General features: G+C 39.8%; 1 protein-coding gene across 2 annotated transcripts in view; it reads right to left on the reverse strand.

Moving 5' to 3' along the window:
• The window catches only part of RNF150 (ring finger protein 150), a 317481-nt gene that overhangs the window by 70119 nt on the left and 226653 nt on the right, over positions 1-20709 (reverse strand). For both annotated transcript variants that reach the window (XM_064267530.1, XM_003417507.4), the window contains exon 6: positions 16017-16227. In XM_064267530.1, coding sequence (XP_064123600.1) covers positions 16017-16227 — 211 coding nt within the window. The remainder of the gene's footprint in view (positions 1-16016; positions 16228-20709) is intronic.

The raw sequence follows: 20709 nt of genomic DNA on the forward strand, positions 1-20709 counted from the left end.
GAAATATTAAAAAAGGTGGAATGAACAGGACTTGGTGATTGTATTGAAGGGCAACAGAGTGGGACAAATAGAGGGTAACTCCAGATTACTGGCTTGAGCACTGGGAAGTAATTTCACCGTAAAAACTGAAGCCACTAATTTATAAAATAAACCTAGGCCCTAGTACATTTCAAACCTAATATAAATATAACATGCAAAAGTAAACACTCTAAAAAAATTGGTATCATATATATTTTCTGAAATTGGTATGCCTTGCAAGGCCATAATTTTCACTACAGTGAAAAGCACATTTTTAGGGGATGTTAATACAAATAATGTTTTGAATTACTGCATTTATTCCTTAGTTGTTCATCAACAGACCCTTTTTGTTTTATCCTTATTTTAGATTTAATTTTTTAATCAAATTTATTTAAAAGTTTTTATTTCATACCAGGAATATAGCTTAAGAAGACAAACAGTATCACAAGGGTTACAACACAACAATAACAACAACAAAAAACCCTGAACAGCAGCCATGTGACACACAGCTCCCTTCTCTGACTCCTGTTCCCTCAGGCAGTTTTGATTCTCTTGGCTGTTTCTTCTGATATTTACTTCCATTTTTCTAAATAACATGCTCATACTGCTATTTTTCTTATCATTTTAATATATGATGTCTGCACTTCTTAATATGAACTGTGAACATTTACTTATCTTACAACCTGTCCATGTCCCTTTCTCTGCATGACTTCCCCTCCCTACATCCTCCAACAGTTATATCTCAATTTTTGGTTTAATCAATATTCAGAATTTACATTATGATGAGTATGTAAATATTGTGCTTATTGTTGTTAGGTGCCGTCAAGTCGATTCTCACTCAAAGAGACCCAAATCGACTGAGTAGAACTGCCCCATAGGGTTTCCTAGGCTGTAATTGCTACAGGAACAGATCACCAGGTCTCTTCTTCTGTGGAAATGCTGGTGACCTTTTGGTTAGCAGCTGGGAGCTTAACCATTGTGCCACCAGGGCTCCTTTCCATTATGATGATTATGTAAATATTGTGCATTGCTAAGTCAACAGAGTACTCTGATGACCTATCATTTCTTGTAGTGTTTGTTTTTCCTGGAGTTAATAATCAATGTAACTGAAATGCATTTTTTTTTTTTTTTTGACATTACTAATTCAACCAATTAGTCTCTTTAAACTGTGCTCATGTGGAACCTGTACATAGACAAAGGCAGTTGTTTGAACAGAACAAGGTGATACTGTGTGGTTTAAAATTGGGAAAGGTGTGGGTGTGCGTCAGGGTTGTATCCTTTTACCACACTTATTCAATCTGTATGCTGAGCAAATAATCTGAGAAACTGGATTATATGAAGCAGAACGAGGCATCAGGATCTGAGGAAAACTTATTAACTACCTGGGATATGCAGATGACACAACCTTGCTTGCTGAAAGTAAAGAGGACTTAACGCACTTACTGATGAAGATCATAGACTACCAACCTTCAGTATGGATTACACATTAACATAAATCAAAAATCCTTACAACTGGACATCATGATAAATAGAGAAAAGATTGAAGTTGTCAAGGATTTCATTTTACTTGGATCTACAATCAGTACCCATGGAAGCAGCTGTCGAGAAATCAAACGACATATTGCATTGGGCAAATCTGCTGCAAAAGATCTCTTTGAAGTGTTAAAAAGCAAAGATGTCACCTTGAGGACTAAGGTGCACCTGACACAATTCATGGCATTTTTAATTGCCTCATAAGCATGTGAAAGCCAGACAATGAATAAGAAAGACTAAAGAAGAATTAATGCCTTTGATTTATGGTGCTGGCGAAGAATACTGAATACACCATGAACTGCCAGAAGAATGAACAAATCTGTCCTTGGAAGAAGTACAGCCAGAATGCTCCGCAGAAGCGAGGATGGTGAGACTTCATCTCATATACTTTGGACATGTTTTCAGGAGGAAGGAGCCCTGGTGGCACAGTGGTTAAGTGATATGGCTGCTAACCAAAAGGTCAGCAGTTTGAATCCACCAGCTGTTCTCTGGAAACCCTATGGGGCAGATCTACTCTGTCCTATAGGATTGCTATGTGTCTGAATTGGCTTGACAGCAATGGGGCTTTTTCGTTTTCTTTCTTTTTTTTGTTTTATCAGGAGGGACTAGTTCCTGGAGAAGGACATCATGCTTGGTAAAGTACAGGGTCAGTGAAGAAGACCCTCAATGAGACGCCTTGACACAGTGGTTGCAACAATAGTCTCAAACGTAGCAACGACTGTGAGGATGGCACAGGACTGGCCAGTATTTCATTCTGTTGTACACAGGGTAGCTAAGAGTCGAAACCAACTCAACGGCACCTGACATCAATGACAACAACAATTTAATCAAAGAATTATAAAACTTATCTCCACATATTCAAACACACCTGGCAGGTGCAGTTTTTGCCTTTGGGAACATCGCTCCTGCAGTTCTGTGTTCTCCTCCAATCTGGATTTGCTGCTACACAGCCCTGGGCCTGGGGTTTTCTTCACCTATATCTTGGGAATTCCCTTTACCTGTCTTCTGAAATGGTCACCTGTTTCTAGGATACTATGACTTTCCCCCTCTCCTTTGGTTTATTCTTTCATTTTGGGGAAGCACACCCTAAGAGAGGGTACACAGGACGCAAATTTTCATTATAAGATTTTGCATTTCTGAAAAATGCACCCTCATGTTTGGTTGATACTTTGGTTAGGTATATAAATCTCAGTTGGAAATAATTTTCTTTCAGCATTTGAAATCATTGCTTCATTGTCTTTTAATATCTAATATTGCTCCTGAGATGTGGGCTCCTTTTCTGACTCCTGGGTCTTTAACATAAAAAAAATAGGGCCTACATTTTTTTTTTTTTTTTCTCCTTCATCTCTGTTCTGGCATTTCACAATCACATGCCTTAGTCTGGGTCTTCTCATTTGTTGTGCCATGTACTTTCTATCTGGAAAGTCAGGTCCTTCAGTTCTGGGAAATTTTCTTGTATTATAATCACTTTTTGTGGATGATTTTCTTCTTGTCATTTCTCCTTTCTCTTCGATTTTCTATTGCCTTTTAGTTTCCATCTCTCCCTTCTTGTTTTAATTCTGGGGGAGTTCCTCAACTTTATCTTTTAATCATTCCATGGAAATTTTCATCTCTCTGTGGTTAATTTCTAAGAGCTCTCTCTTTCTTATTCTTGGAATGCTCCTTTTTTTCTTAGCATTTCTTTCTTCTTTCATGGATGCAATATCATGTCATCTCTCTGTAAGGACAGAAATTACAGTTTAAAGAATTCTGTGTTCTGAATTTTCTTGATTTCCTAGGAGTTCCTTTTAAAAAACTATTTGTGTATTCATCTTTTAGTTGTTTCTCTCAATTATCGCATTGTCCTTCATCTCCATTCATATTTACAAATGAGGCATCGTGATTCGGTGGGTAAGGGCATGGCTTGCTAACTGGAGAAGCGACGTGAACATCGGCCTAATACACCTACCAAGAATCTCAGGATGGAAAAGGAAATCTGCAGGAGGGAATCTGTGTAAATTCTTTTTACACAGTTGTTCAACTACTCTTTTTCTTTTTAGCACCACTCTGTGCTGCAGCCTTCACAGGGATCTGGTGCCCCTACATCCTGAGGCTTTCTAGGGTTCTGGTTGCAAAACTTCTTGTTTTCTGTTTGGCTTCTCTCTTAGGGAGTGTTATGAATTGAATTGTATCCCCTAAAAATGTGGCTAGGCCATGATTCCCAGTATTGTGTGACTGTCTACCATTTTGTCATCTGATGTGATTTTCCTATGTGTTGTAAATCCTAACTCTATGATGTTAATGAGGCAGGATTACAGGCAGTCTACAAGATTAGGTTTTGTGTTAAGGCAATTTCTTTTGAGATATAAAAGAGAAAAGCGAGCAAAGAGACATGGGGACCTCAAACCACCAAGAAAGAAGCACTGGGAGGAGCATAGAACGTCATTTGGACCCAGGGTCCCTACACTGAGAAGCTTCTCAACCAGTGAAAGATTACAAGGACCTTCCCCCAGAGGCAACAGAGAAAGCCTTCCCCGACTTCTAGCCTCCTAGACTGTTAGAGAATAAATTTCTCTTTGTTAAAGCCATCTACTTGTGGTATTTCTGTTATAGCAGCACTAGATGACTAAGACAGGGAGGCACTTAGATTTCCATTTTGTCCACTTCATCAAGCGAATTTCCAAAATTTGCTGTCCAAAAGTTGTTGAATCGTGTTTGCTATGATCTTTCCTCAGTTCTTTTTGTCCATGTAGGTTTATGCCTTTTATAAGTTCTTTGGTGGGACTTTGGTAGGTAGCAGAGATAAACCTGTAGGTTCAAGCTATCATGTTTAGCCACAAATATCAAGTTGACTCTTGATAGTTCCTTTACCAAAAAGACCAGTTCTGATGCCCCTTGAGTTTTAAATCACCTCCTGTTGGCGTGTTTTAATTCCATTCTTAACTCTTTACTATTTGAAGTTATTCCATTTTTAACTCTTTACTATTAGTTTTCTGGCGTTTCTCTATAAGGAAACCAGTTTAGCTGGGTCATTCAGGATTGGAAAGACAATTGGGCTAGGATGGGAAACTTGATTTAGCCCCCATGCTTCAGTTTTTCCTTTTGAAATAGATATTACTGCCTAAGTCTACTATGCAAGAATGTTATGAAGACAGAATCAGATATGATGGGTGAATTATGCTTTGAGATCTTAGGCAGAAAGGTCAATCAATGAAATCAAGGTATTTCTTTCTGCTGGAAGAAAGCAAGAATCCTTGAAAGATAATACTAAGGTTTCTTAATTCCTGCTGCTTTAATAATGAAGTGATATTAATTATTAAATTGAATTATTTTACAAAACATTTTCTGCTTCGTACTTCATCGTAATAAGGAGAGAAATGTGCTTTTTAGCATTCAACTTGTTAACGAGTTAAGCTAAATCCTTAATACAATGTCTGGAGCTTAAATATTCTGGTAACAAGTAAAATAGAGTAAGGTTTAAAATATTTAGATGAACTGGAGCTATTCTTAGGTAGTTATCACTGATTTTCATTACATTTATCTGACATATACATGAATAGACTCATATAAAGTATAAACCTCCCTGGAATTGGGGTTGGGTGAGAGAGGATTCTTCCTTGACTGGGGACTAACAAGTCTGAAGTACCGGTGCTTCGGCATCCTCATTTGTAAAATGAAGACAATACCAATTCCAAACAACTGCACAGGCTTTTAGTTTTTTTTTTTTTTTTTTTACTATTTTCCAAGGGATCTCTGGTGGTGCAGTAGTTAAGAGCTTGGCTGCTAACCAAAAGGTCGGCAGTTTGAATCTACAAGCTGCTCTTAGGGAACCCTATAAATATAGGGCAGTTCTACTCTGTCCTATAAGGTTGCTATGAGTCAGATATTCAATGGGTTTGGTTTGGTTTACTTCCCCAAGAGAAAAAATGAGACAATATAAGTGGTATTTACTGTAAAAATGATAAGCCTTATAAATACATAAAATTGTATGTATAGCTACTGGGCCTAAGTACCAAACTGTGTATTCAAATACATACAAAGAATTGAATTTAGATCCACATCATTCCCTACTGAAAAAGCACTATACTTTTTTCCAAGTATTGTTTGCCCATTGTCTAGGATCAATATTAAAATTGAATAAAGAAAAGTTGCTCTACCTAATATTTTAGTTTACATCACATGCCATCATAGGTATTACTATTGAAATTGACACTAACAGCTTTCCAGAGACCAGGTGAGTAGAGAGCCTTGTGCACATGGAGGGCTGTAATGCTCTGTGTGCAAGGTTCACTGTGTATCATAATCTTGAAAGCAGACAAGTCCCCACTATGGACCAAGGCCAGTGGTGCTGCTGTCCCTTCCAGCTGCCTCTACCCACTGTCTTTTCAACCATTCTTTTGATATGAACCCATGTTGGAGTCTCATGATAACCCTCTACAGTCCCAAGGAATGTGGCAGTGTGGACAGAGCTGAGGCAACAATTATTGCTAGGTTGGCTTAGTGGTGCTGGAAGGAGAAGGGTGGCAAGAAGGGCTTGTAAGTGAGGAAGCAAGATCTTGACACTTTCCTAGCAAGATTTGCTAAGGGCGCCGTGGTAAGAATTTTAACTTTAATCATAGATTTATGGAACTGGAAAAAAAAAAAAAGTTACTGAGTTAGTTCCAACCCACAGTGACCCTATTTGTGTCAGAGTGGAACTGTGCACCACTGGGTTTTCAATGGCTGATTTTTCAGAAGTAGATCACAAGGCCTTTCTTCTGAGGTGCATCTGGGTGGACTTGAACTTCAAACTTTTTGGGTAACAGCTGAGCATGTTAACTGTTTGCACCACCTAGGACTCTATGGAGCCGGAAGGGATCTTAGAAATCATCTACTAGTACAACTGCCTTATTTGACAGGTGAGGGAAAGGAATTGTACAGAGGGTAAGTTACTTACCCAAGGTCACACAGCAAACTGAAGGCCAAATCGGGATGAAGGCCTGAATTTCTTGCCTCTGACCAGTGTCTTTCCATTATATCATCTGACTTCAAGTAGCTCCAATTAAGTTCTGATAGTTACACTTAGTTTTCTGAACCAATGGATTTCCTTTCTGAACCCTTACACTCTGAATTCTCAGTCATTTTTTACGTCATCCAAAAGGCATTTTCAGATATTCCTGCTTTCTTAATCTCAGAATGTTGTAACTTCCCAGTGATTTGCTTCAGAATTGAAATACAAACAAAAACGTTATCTTATTTACACTTGATGCTGCTCAAACATTGAAAAAGTGCTGACCTGCCAGTTGTATTTCCTGCCATCAGCTGCCATCTCACACTGAGGTTTATGTTCAGTGCGTACATGTCTGGTTAAGAGTCCTTTTCCCAGCTCACTCTTGTAACAGTGGCAGAGGTATGGCATTTATCAAAAGCAAGACAGCCTTGTGAGGAATTAATCAATTTGAAAATGTGATTATCAATGAGTATCTCAGAACATCTGAGACAATCTTCCAGCAATGAATGGATTTAATCTGCTGGCTGAGCTCCTTCATTTCAGGACGACAAGTTTCTTCTGGGTGCCATACTCAGGTTGAGTGCTCCAAGTGGCAATATATCTTTGGTCTAAATTGATTAATTCTCTCACAGGCTGTTTGTCAGTCTGCAGATCCTCATTCCTCTCTGTCAGGGGCACCAGGCATGCAAGACAGGAAAATCCCGGGCACTTTCTTGGACTGGAAATGCTTTTAATCCAGCAGGAATGTTATCACGGAAAACCATGTGGACAGTGGATTGGCTGGTTGCCATTTGGGTTACTTGATCATCAGAGTATGTGCTTATCATAAACATCTTTGCTCTTCCCCCTGTGGAAGTTGTCATTGAGCTGCTGAGCTGGAGGGCTCAGAAATAAGCGGGTTATGTTGCTTCAGGGACCCAGCACATTAAGAGACACCTCCAGTGATTATATGGAGCAGTATTACAATCTGCAAATGCTCCATTTTGTAGAGAAGTAGTCCACCATGGCTTAACTATTTCCTGAAGGAGAAATGATAGTGAGGTCTAAGATCTTAAATGTTTGGATGATTCTTTTATCTTCTACAATGGAACATGTTCACAAATCAAAGCAATCATCTTTCCAGAGCTAATGTGAGTCTTATGGGCATCAGGGGAGCTCACGTATTTATTCATAGTCAACAGTAGATGCTTTGCCATTTCAGATTTTAACGCAAGTCAAAAAAGCAAACATGGCTACTCACTCTTGTACTCTCTCATAAATGCTGGAATGCTTTACCTAAAAGTGTTTATTTCTGGAAGGCATTGTATATTTTGCAGTCACATCCTATTCCAAAAACCCATTACCGTCGAGTTGATTCTGACTCATAGCGACCATACAAGACAGAGTAGAACTCCCATAGGATTTCCAAGGCTATAAATCCTTACGGAAGCAGACTGCCACATCCTTCTCCGATGGAGCAGCTGGTGGGTTCAAACTGCTGATCTTTTGGTTAGTGGCTGAGCACTTAACCACTGTGCCACCAGAGCTCCCCTTGTAGTCACATAAGCCTGGAAATTGCTGTTTTGCAAATATAGCAAAGTGTGGCTGCATGTTTGAAATGAAAACGTGATGGTCACGCCAGCTCTCTCAGTTATCTTGACTCACAGAGATTCAAAATTGGGTGCCCAGGAAAAATTCTAAATGCACACTCTCTCTCTTGTTTTGATCTTCAGGTGTGGTCAGAGAGAGTCTAGGCACATTTGAAAGTTTTGAAAATAAATGTTCTGAATCCTTCACCAATTGCTCCCTAAATAATGTACACTGGGCTTAAAAATTAAAAAAATAAATGTCACTCTTGGCCCAATTTTAAGAGAAATGTGTCTTTAGCAGTGAAGAATCCTCAGATTTATACTGAGTTCCCCAAAGCAGAATGAGAATCATTCCACAGGCTAAACACAAGTCTCTGAATGAACTCTTTTTGGAAGTTCTTCTCATAATCAGTATGGAGTATGTGCCCCTGGAGAGCTACTAGGTGGCTGCAGTGGTAGCATGAAAACTACCTTTTTCTGTGCCACAGCTTCAGCTAGGCTTCAACGATTATTTTTGTCTTGTGAGGGCATTTTGAAGAGTATGAGCATATTTTATTCTAAGAGACTGACCTATCTCTAGTTTCTTTGAAAAGTTTAATAGATATATCATCTAAGACAGACTAGGCCTGGGGATGTACTTCTGAAAATCAGCCAGTGAAAACCCTTTGGATCACAACAGTTTGATCCCTAACTGATCGTGGGGATGGTGCAGGACCAGGCAGTGTTTTGTTCCATTGTGAATGGGGTGTCTGTGAATTGGGGCGATTGGACAGCAGCTAACAAGAACAACAATAATGTGTATTAGTTGTTTAATGAGAAACTAATTTGCTCTGTAAACCTTCATCTAAAACACAATAAAAAAAAAAAAAGAACAACAATCATCTAAGAATGTGGTTCTCATGCGAACCTTATCAAGACATTCAGGAACTAATTCCTTTGCACTGTTATAAGAATCTTCCTGCCTCAGTTTCTACTGAAGAGATGTAGATAGCAACGATGTATGAGACAGACTCTATAACAACTACCCACCCCTTAAACCCACCCCATTGATAGATGTACAGTGAATATGAATGTGAACCTGTTCCATGATTCTTGACCCTGTGACCTATTTTGAGACAATAAAAAGGGGGCAGAAGGAGAGTATCTTAGTTATCTAGTGCTGCTCTCACAGAAATACCACAAGCGGATAGCTTTAACAAACAGAAATTTATTCTCTCACAGTTTAGGAGGCTAAAAGTCTGAATTTAGGGTGCCAGCTCTCTCTCTCTGTTGGCTCTGGGGGAAGGTCCTTATCATCAATCTTCCCTTGGCCTAGGAGCTTCTCAACACAGGGACCCCCGGTCTAAAGGACATACTCTGCTCCTGACTCCTCTTGCTTGGTGGTAATGAGGTCCCTCTACTCTCTACTTTATTCTCTCTTTTATATCTCAAAATAGATTGACTCAAGATACAACCTAATCCTGTAGATTGAACCATGCCTCATTAACATAACTGCCTCTAATCCTGCCTCATTAACATCATAGAGGTTAGGATTTACAACACACAGAAAAAATTACAACAGATCACAAAATGGAGGAAACCACACAATATTGGGAATCATGGCCTAGCCAAGTCGATACACATTTTAGGAAGACACAATTCAATTCATAAGAGAGAGGAAGGTGGGGAGATTGGTGAAGAGATTTTCTATGGAGAGAGCATTGTCATGCTGAATCCTACCCCTCTAGCAAAACAGATGAGAAGCTCTACCTCCTAGCCCCTACCCAGTGAGGGGTTGCTGCAAGGGAACCCTGATCGGATTTTGAAATATGTTCCCTGTCTGGGTAGGTGGGACTTAGAAAGAACCAGCTCAAGCCTGAGAAGAGTTAAAACAGACTATGGACTCAGTTTTCCTTCCAAACTGAAATATGGTGAGAGGAGGCAGATGGCCTGTGTGGGGTCAGAGGCCAGAAAGCGCTGCTGTACTGGAACATGACTATCAGGGTGAGTAATGTGTGAGTGTCCCAGAGGGGGACACATGGGAGAGGGAGCTGGATTGGGGTCATCTTGGGCCCTAGGCAAAAGAATCACCTGGAGGGGTTGAGGGATCTCAGCTGACAGGGCGAAACGGACAGTTGGATGACCAGGGACTGCCTAAGGCCTATCAAGAAACTAATAGAGATTCTCTACTGTGAACCATGGGAATTACCAAGGACAGGGCCTGGGAGAAATCTTCCCAATAGCCTGTAAGTGCCTTTTGAGAAAACCAGATTTAAACAGTTCCCAGGATTAGAGAGCATGAAGCTAGATGACCAACCAACCGATTTGTGAGAACTGTCCTTGTCTCTCTCCAACTCCACTACCCATACCCCCTTTTACCTGGTGGGGACTAAAATGATAGCTAATGGGATCAGCACCAGCACCAGTTGCCACTGAGTTGATTCTGACTCACGGTGACCCATGTGCGTCAGAGCAGAACTGTGCTCCACAGGGTTTTCAGTGGCTGATCTTTTGGAAGTAGATCATCATTTCTTTTTTCCGAGGTGCCTCTGGGTGGACTCGGACCTCCAACCTTTCTGTCAGCAGAGAGAATCCTATCATGTCCCTCTCCCTATCCCTGCCCCCTTTCTTGCAGGGATCCATTCTGAAGCAGGGTGGAGCTAAGGGAGGAGAGAAAAAATACAGCTGGGTCCAGGGTAAGTAATATCTTAGATTGAAAATTCTAATTTCTGAGTTTTTGTCTGTCTTTGAGACTTAAAAGGACTCTACAACTATCATTTATGTAAGAGTGAGCAAAAAACTCGTGAGCCTGAAGAAATTTTCATCCAGGGGCAGGGGAATATTACACCCACTGAATATAATTTAAAATGGCAGTGGGCAAAAATAAAGATGCATTTTGAGCACCTCTCAAGTCGTATTTGTTCAACACACTAGATACACTATTCTTTTCCCAGGGGTCAGAGCTGACAGGAAGTTAGGCAAGGAAGTTTCCCCGAGGAAACCTATACCACATGTCATCTTAAGTAGCCAATTTTAAACTCCACACTGATTTACATATATTGCTTCCTTCTGTAAACTTTGAGGAGCCCTGGTGGTGCAGTGGTTAAGAGATCGGCTACTAACCAAAAAGTCGGCAGTTCGAATCCACCAGCCGCTCCTTGGAAACCCTATCAGGCAGTTTTACTCTGTCCTATAGGGTCACTATGAGTCAGAATCAACTCGATGGCAATAATTTTGATTTTTTTTTTTTTTCTGGGGGCGGGGTGGGTTTGGTAAACTTTAAAGACCAGGTTCCCTGTCCAAACATATTACCTCAAGTCTGCCTCAGAATGCATGGGGGCAGGTCTGAGATATCTTGATGCTGTCATCTCCATGGCCTTTTCTGGCTCTTAGAGCCCTGGTGACGCAGTGGTTAAGAGCTTGGCTGCTAACCAAAAGGCCAGCAGTTCGAATCCACTAGCTGCTTCTTGGAAACCCTATAGGGATAGTTCTACTCTGTCTCATAGGGTTGCTATGAGTCCAAATCGACTGGATGGCAATGTTTTTTTTTTTTAATTTTTAGTCTCTCACATGCCTCACCCTCCACCTCATGAGCTACTCTTGGTTCCTTCTAGTTTGAGGTAGAAGGAATGGCAAGTGGGTTACGGTCTATAGGCAGTGCTGGAGGACATGTAGTGATTCAATAAGAGAAATAAGGAAAGGTATGGTGGTGTCAACAACTTTCTTGAAAAATAAAGGGAAGGCTTCAGACCCTGCTGAGAAGATATAGGGTGTTACTCAAAGGTTTTTTTTCGGGAAGGGAAAATCCTATTGTCTTTCTCCAGCTCCCTTCTGGAGCCTCCGAACACACAGGGCTGTTTGATTAACTGTGTTTTCCTTTGGTCCTAAGGAATTTTTCCCCCACTGAAGCAAACCCAACAATCTACAGCCTGGACTTGGGTAGTCAGAAAGTAAAGTATGTTTCTGGTGTAACCAGGCCTGCAGATAAAGATTGGAGGGTGATATTTGGGCATTCATACAAATGAATCCTTGTACTAAGGTGGAGAAGTAACGCTACGTGATCTGGGACTGCCATGTGAGCCTGAGGTTATACAAGAAGTAATATCAGAAACACTAAAGACATGGGTATGTCATGGATTGAGTTGTGTCCCTTCACAATTTATATTGAAATCATAGTCCCTGTGCCTGTGAGTGTGACCTTGTTTGGACATGGGGTCTTTAAGATGTTATCGGTTAACTGTTGTATCTTTGTTTTCCTGTAATTTCCTGGGTCTGTGGAGATATGAAGTGGGAAAGAATAATGAGGGGGAAAGTTACGTCAGTTGGGTTATTTATTAGTGACTTACAACAATACTGTATCCATTTCAAAGAAACCGGTTTCTATCAAGTCGACGCTGACTCCTGGTGACCCCATGTGTCAGAGTAGACTTGTGCTCCATAGAGTTTCCAATGGTTGATTTTTGGGAAGTAGATTGCCAGGGCTTTCTTCCAAAAGTGTATCCCCAACTATACTTATTTCCCCAATCACATTATTTGTAGACAGCATTAGAGTTGATTACGATGTTGATGAGAATGTAAATCTTTTCACTAATTTAGTCATGTATTTGTTCATTTATTGATTAAATATCTATTTGATTAGGGCATCAGGCATCTTGCAAATCTACAAAGGGCAGATCACTTTCCCTTAAGGACTCTACAGCCTCGTGTAAACCATTTATATCTAACACGAATGATTGTGTTTGGAAATTTCTGTTAAATCCCAATAAATAAGACTAATTAGAAACAAATGGCCTAGGAAAAATATTTTATAAGAATGGAGTATCTGTACTAAGAGACTGATATCTCTAGCCATATTTATATATACCATAACAAAAGTGTGTTATTTTTACTATTTTTAAGTGTACAATTCAGTGAAATTAGTTATATTCAAAATGTTGTGTTATCATCACTACTATCCATTTCCAAAGGTTTTACATCACTCCAAATAGACACTCAGTACCTCTTCAGCAATAATTCCCATTCTTTTCTTTCCTGAGCCCCTGGTAACCACTAATAAACTTTTGTTTCTATGGATTTGCCTAAACTAGATATTTCATATAAGTGGGACCATACAATATTTACTCTTGTCATGGATTGAATTGTGCCCCCAAAAATATTGTATCAATTTGGCTAGGCCATGATTCCCAGTATAGTGTGATTGTCTACCATTTTGTCATCTGATGTGATTTTCCTATGTGTTGTAAATCCTACCTCTGTGATGTTAATGAGGTGGGGTAGGTGGCAGTTATGTTAATGAGGCAGGACTCAGTCTATAAGATTGGATTATGTCTTGAGACAATCTCTTTTGAGATATAAAAGGGAGAAGCAAGCAGAGAGACAGGAGGACCTCAGACAACCAAGAAAGCACCACCGGGACTAGAGTGTGTTCTTCAGATCCGGGGTTCCTGTGCGGAGAAGCTCCTAGTCCAGGGGAAGACTGATGACAAGGACCTTCCTCCAGAGCCGACAGAGAAAGCCTTCCCCTGGAGCTGACACCCTGAATTTGGACTTCTAGGCTACTAGACTGTAAGAAAATAAACTTCTGTTTGTTAGAGCCATTCACTTGTGGTATTTCTGTTATATCAGCACTAGATGACTAATACGGTCCTTTTGTGCCTGACTTATTTCATTCAACATAATGTTTTCAAGGTTCATCCATGTCACAGCATGTATCAGAACTTCATTTACCTTCATTTACAATTTTCCATTTTATGGCTATACCACATTTTGTTTATCCATTCATCTGTTGATGGACACTTGGGTTGTTTCCAACTTTTGGCTATTGTGAATAATGCTGTGATGAGCATTGATGTACAAGTATCTGTTTGAGTCTTTGCTTTCAAAATTCTTGGGTATACACCTAGAACTGGAATTGCTGGGTTATATGACAATTCTATGTTTAACTTTTTGAGGAACCAACAAATTGTTTTCTATGGCAGCTTCACCATTTTACATTTCTACCAGAAATGCACAAAGCTTCCAATATCTTCACATCCTTATCGAGACTTGTTAGTTTTTGTTTTTCTGACAATAGCCATCCTAATGGGTATGATGCGGTATCTCATTGTGGTTTTGATATGCATTTCTCTAGTAACTATGATGTTGAGCATCTTTTCATGTGCTTATTGGCCATTTGTAGATCTTCTTTGGAGAAATGCCTATTCAAGTCCATTACCCATTTCTTAATTGGGTTCTCTGTCTTTTTGTTGTCCCTGTTTCTTTTTATTTTCTTTTTTTAGTGTGGCTACTAGAAAATTTAAAATTACATATATGGCTTGCATTCTATTAATATTGGATGACAGTGCTCTAGGCCTTCAAAACAGGGAAGGGTAAATATTCATCTTTAAGGGCCTTTAAAGGCTTAATGGTCAATGTTTCAATATTAAGGGCTTTATTCCTCCAGAAGTCAAGTTTTTGGTATTAAAACTGTTATCTACCAAAACTTAATAAACCTTGCATGGGCAGATACTTATCACCAAATTCCTCTATAATTCACCTTTTTGCTAGGTCCTGTGAAAGATCTATGGTTATAATATGCAACATTCAGCATTTACGGTATGGTCTCAAATATATCATAAAAGATTATAAGGATACATGCCAAAATGTTAATGTTACTACCAGGTAACAGGACTCTAAGTAATTTTTTGCATTCTTTTTTTTTTCTTTCATCTTTCAACTATGATTATTGTTTGTTAGTTTATTCATCAGAAAATCTTTAAATTTCATCATGCCTGATTTTTATAAATTCTATAAAAATCACAAATATGTAAAAAAAAAAACAGGGCAGGCTTAAAAGAAAATACCTCAAAATACTTTAACAGTGGTTACAGCTAGGTGGGGAGACTATGGGTGATTTTCTTCAATCTGTTTTTTCAAATTTTCTATACTGAATAGGTTACTTCTCTCAAGGGAAAAATATACTTTATTTTAAATTACAATTACCACCCACCCTTTTAACCTTAAACTAAAGTTAATTTGCATGCTGATTTTCTTAGAACTCTTGGGGCTCTTATCTCTACTCTATTAGACTGAAAAATAGGCTCTTTAGATTTTAGCTTCAATCTTGATGCTAATACAGATGTCTCAATATTTTTCTGATAAAATCACACCAAATCCACGGCCATCAAGTCAATTCCAACTCATAGTGACCCTATAGGACAGAACAGAACTGCCCCGTACAGTTTCCAAAGAGCTGCTGGTGGATTCAAATTGCTGACCTTTTGGTCAGCAGCCGAGCTCTTAACCACTGCGCCACCAGGGCTCCATTTTTATGATAAATAACCATCATAAAATAGAACAATATTTAGTTATTGTCTATGCAGGAGGCGGTAGTGGGGAAAATAGCCAAAGGATATTTTAATATGCAGGGCCACTATTTACAGGAATTCAGGTTGTACTGCAATAATGTCCATCTAAAGGGATGCCATTTATACCCGAGTCCTCTAGCAACAGGGAAGAGCGCCCTCTGCATGCGGTCCAGTGTAGCCTATACAGCCACGTGCACACTCAGGAGGGCTCCAGTGCAGGTGCTCACAAGTGGCAGCGTTGTGCCCTATCCCAGTCATGGTGAGCATTCCCTATAGGCACTTCTCTCACCTGCTCTCCACCCTCACAGGCCAGATCCACCACCCTACATGCTTCAGGTACCACGGAGGAGGGGGCATGACGTGTGTGCAGTGCCGTGGTGTGTGTGCTCTGGTGTTAGTGTGTCAGGAGGCAATAGTAAGGGTCCATGGACCAGGTCTGCTGTCCGCCCTGCACGTTCTGGAAAGGCCTAACTGGTATGAGTGTTTAGCCTGGCACTCATACACACAAGTATATCTTTTTTTCTAGACAATAGGCATCTTTTTCCAATTTGCATGAGGCAACAGACCTTTGAATACGGCACCTTTAAGCATAGCAGGACTTACTGTTGGTAATGAAGATGATGTCTCCTTCCTGGGGAGTGGGGTCTGAATCCTGGACCACCTGCAAGGCTCCCACAGTCCGGACAGCAGGGTCCAAAGTGACTGAACTCTCGTTCACAGTTGTGTCACTGGCACCTGTGATCTGGTTGGTTGGTGGGCCTCCCAGAGAGCCGTCAAAGTCGGTGGGCAAGTCGTCCATGCAGTCAGCATTGGGCTGATGGCAGTAAAAAAGGATCTATTTTTAGTGTACGTACTCAAAATATCTAAGGTCTAAACATGCTTTCTGAATAGAAAATTAAGCTCTTTACTGTTTTCTTCCTGAACGGCTTTATTTTAAAATATTCCAGATGGAGTTTCTGTAAAATTAACGTGAAAGGTCTTTCAAAATTTCCTTTCTGGAGGTTTTAACTCCAGGGAGTAGCAAAATCTATACATTAAAATAATTATTTAGGGGCACGATAGGATATTTATTTATAATAACAGCACTTCCTTATATAGTATGCTTGCTCCCTATATCAGAAAGACTGACAATTATTCCCAAAGATCCATGCATTATTTACAAATATACTAATGACACAATAGTGTGGCGGAGGAGGGAGAGGGCAGAAATAGAATCTGACTTTTGTTAATTAAAGAGGCACACACACATACACACACAACCACAGGGTAAGGCTATTTTTTTTTTTTAAACATAAGCCAAAAAAATCCAGCTGTTGAAAAATATCCCTATTCACTTAATCTTATATTGATTACATATTAGTGAAATCCTCTAAATTAAAATCTTAGAATCATAAAACAGGATGAGACCATTTTTTCAATTACCCACTTACTGCAGGACTCTTATTTCTTCCAACATTCCTGATAACTCCACTTGAACAACACAGAAATGAGACGCTCTCTGCTTTGCATGCCAGTGTTGGCAAGGGTTGTTAGACTATTCTATAATTGGGCAAAATCTTATTCTTTGCAAGCTTTACTCATTGGTCTTAGTACTGCTGTTTGAAGTGATATTGAATATATCTATAACTTATCCCCATAACAGTTTTTAACTTACTTTCAGCTGTTTTGCCTCTACCCAAACTTAGAAAAATTATTTTAATAAGGTAGAGGGATAGTTTCTTGAGGCTATTAAGAATAGATATTAATTTAATTTTCTTGCTCTAGCCTGAACTTCAACTTTGTCTTGAGGGACAATAACTACTTTTTTTTGTATAGGGTTAGGTGGAGAAAATTCTGGATTGGCATTGACGTAATTAACATCACAATGACTATTATGTTCAGGGTTGATTAAAAGAGAAAATCTACATCTTACAGACTCATTGGAAGTACAGGCAAGAAATACAAAGCACTGGACTCTTGTCCTAGTTTGCTGTTCTTAAGCTACGTAATGCCATGTAACACCAGTCTCCTGTGTCCTACACCTGTATTTCCAACACTCGGTTGGAAATCTCCATCTCACTAAACTTTCAAATTCAGTGACTCTCAGACACAACTCATTCCTTTCTTCTCTGCATCCCCTCTTCTTTTTGCTTTCTCTATTGCTATTAGCATTGAGCCAATTCACTGAAACTCAGTTTGCCAAAAGTCAATTCACTGCAACCAAGTTACCAAATTTGCTAAATGTACTGATTGTGATATTGGACAAGAGTATGAATGTATGAACACTTCTCTCCCCATTACCAATCTCCCCAACTCCTTCTAGTCAATTCCCAAGTATATTCCATTCTCCACTCTCTCACCAAATGATTTTAAAAAACACAATGAAACAAAACACAGATATGATTCTCCTCTTCTCCTAAGGAATGAAACTGCATTTGCCAAGCTTCTTTGCAGAGCGAAACAGAAGTTCTACAGCCTGGTCCCAGCCTATCTTTCTGGCCTCAACCCCAGCCTTTGGAAACACAGGACACACCATAACTTTCCCTGTTTCTCAATAGTCATGCTAATGCTGTCCCTCTGTACAGAATGATTTTTGCACTAATTACCCCTCTCCCCCCTTCACACCCCAACTTCTCAAATTGATCCCTTGTGAACTCTTAAATCAACCCAAAACCAAACCCATTGCCATCGAGTCAATTCCGAGTCATAGCGGCCCTTTAGGACAGGGTAGAACTGCCCCACAGGGTTTCCAAGGAACAGCTGGTGAATTTGAACTGCAGACTTTTTGGTTAGCAGCCGAGCTCTGAAGTCCTAATCACCCTTTAATTCCCAGCTCAAATGTCACTTTTCCTAAGTAGTGTACCCTCCGAGGCAGCCACTCCTGTATCTGTAGCACTGGAAATGGTATTTCTCCCGAGTGTTATGGTTACTTTTAATGTGTTTGTCTCACTCCACTAGCCTACAAACTTCCTAAAGTGAAGCAACCATATCCTAACCTAAAAAAACCTATTACCGTCCAGTCGATTCCGACTCATAGCGACTCTATAAGACAGAGTAGGACTGCCCCATAGAGTTTCCAAGGAGTGCCTGGTGGATTTGAACCGCCAACCCTTTGGTTAGCAGCTGTAGCACTTAACCACTATGCCACCAGGGTTTCCCCTAACCATATCCTACTGAGCTTAAATTCCAAGCCTCCAACGCAGTGCCTGATAACGATTAGGCGTTTAGTGAGTGCTGATTTGAAAATTTTATCCGAGTCTCAGTTTTCTGTTCTGAAAATTTAGGAATATTTGTATCTACCCTAGATCACGTAAAGGATGATTAGAGAAGACACTCTAAAAACTGTTAAGTTCTGTGCAAAGACAAGGTATGTCGCATAAAAAGGCTTATCCAAAAACCGAAACCAAACTCGTTGCTGTCGAGTTGATTCCGACTCATAGTGACCCTATAGGACAGAGCAGAACTTTCCAAGGAGCGCCTGGTGGATTCGAACTGCTGATCTTTTGATCGGCAGCTGTAGCGCTTAACCACTACGCCACCAGGGTTTCCAAAAAGCATTATAAGGAAAACTAATTGTGTGTGGGGTATCAAGAAGGAAAAGACCACAATGAGGACGTTGTGCGGGCTGGTGGTTCTGCCGTAAACATTTGAACGCAATGCATATGTGCAATAGCAGTTTGATGTATTTTTCAAAATGTTGATCCTGGTTGCTGACATTATTCCTTTCTTTTATATAGTTCCTTATTTTTATCTAGGGTGTTTCTTTGCCCTTAGTTGGTAAGCTAGTAGGAACAGTACTGTATCTTTAGTGGAGGGGTAGCGGGAGAGAGAAAAAGCTAATTAGCTTGGTGAGACTGTGAAAGATAGCAGGCGTGAATAATTTGGTTAAGATATAGTATGTAATAGACCAACTTTACATAATCTCAGTTTATATCTGCTCTAAAAGGTTCCTCAAATAGAATAATACTTTGAAAAGAGACCCAATTTATACACCTCTAAGAGAAGTCACAGTCATAATGTTCAGAAAAACATGTAGAATGTTGCCTGTAAGTGATGATTGTATGGGTATTCAGAGTCAGCTTAGCAAGGGGGAAATGCCCTCAAGTAGATCAATTGCTAAATAGCTAGTGACCTTAGAATACAGGATTCACAGGATTTCCTATTCAATAGTAATCATCTTATTCATATTAGGATACTAACGGTAGGAAGAGGTGTTTGCTGGGATTTGAAAAACCAGGTTATATGGATCCTTATAAGAATAGTCCCTGAAACTGCACTCTGCCATCCTGTAAGGAAAGACCTAGCCTTGACAGGATAGAAAGCGTGTGAAGTGCTGTAATGCATATAACAGGATAAAAATGCTTCTGACAATGAAGGACTTTTTTTTTTTCCTTTCAGTTCACTATTTTATTTCTCTTGGCAAAATATAATGGAAAAAGGTACCCATTGTAATGGGAATTTCACCACCTGTGAGCTGTGCTCTCAGTCTTTATCTCGTTCCAGAGAAATCACTTACAAAATGAAAATGTACCCAGCTCTTGGCTTTTAACTTATGGTTATGTGCCTTACAGAGCAGGAAAAAGAAAAAAAAACCCATTGCCGTCGAGTCCATTCCCACCCATAGCGACCCTGTAAGACTAGAACTGCCCCATAGGGTTTCCAAGGATTGCCTGGTGGATTCAAGCTGCCGACCTTTTGGTTAGCAGCCTTGGCTCTTAACCACTAGGCCACCAGGGTTTCCATAGAGCAGACAGGCACCAGGATATTCAAGAAAAACTAAACGAAACAACCTTACCACCTGTATTTGAATAATCTAGTGGATCAGTATTACAATCAAGTCGTTTGTGAGTGGACACTGTTCAAAGGTGAGTCAGGGTGGATTTCATAAATACGACCCTATGACTCGCAGCTTTCAAGAATCTGAAGGGCTATAATTCCACAAACATTTATTAAGCACTTAGCATATGTAAGGGGCATGGAGATGAAGGACCAACAGGCATCAATTATCAGAGTGACAAGCTCTTTTCAACTTTCCTTGAATACGAAGAAATGGAGTTTAAGGCGTTTAGGAAATATTTAAGACAAGTTCTTTAAGCTGCTAATAAAGGATTCCAGTCAGGTATAAAGAAGTGTTTTCTAATTGAGGGTCTGTGCGCTTGTTCAAAGAGATGAAAAGTTTTAAGATTAGGCTAGAATGTCATATCTCTGTTATAATTTAGGTTTGGTGCTAACCAATGGCAGGAAGATAGTGTAGAACAACATCCAAAATTCCTCCCGAATCCATACTTTGTAGCATCCTCTCGGACAGAAGTAGAAA

The sequence above is a fragment of the Loxodonta africana genome, chromosome 13, assembly GCF_030014295.1.
Source record: "Loxodonta africana isolate mLoxAfr1 chromosome 13, mLoxAfr1.hap2, whole genome shotgun sequence".
NCBI classification, from domain to species: domain Eukaryota; kingdom Metazoa; phylum Chordata; class Mammalia; order Proboscidea; family Elephantidae; genus Loxodonta; species Loxodonta africana.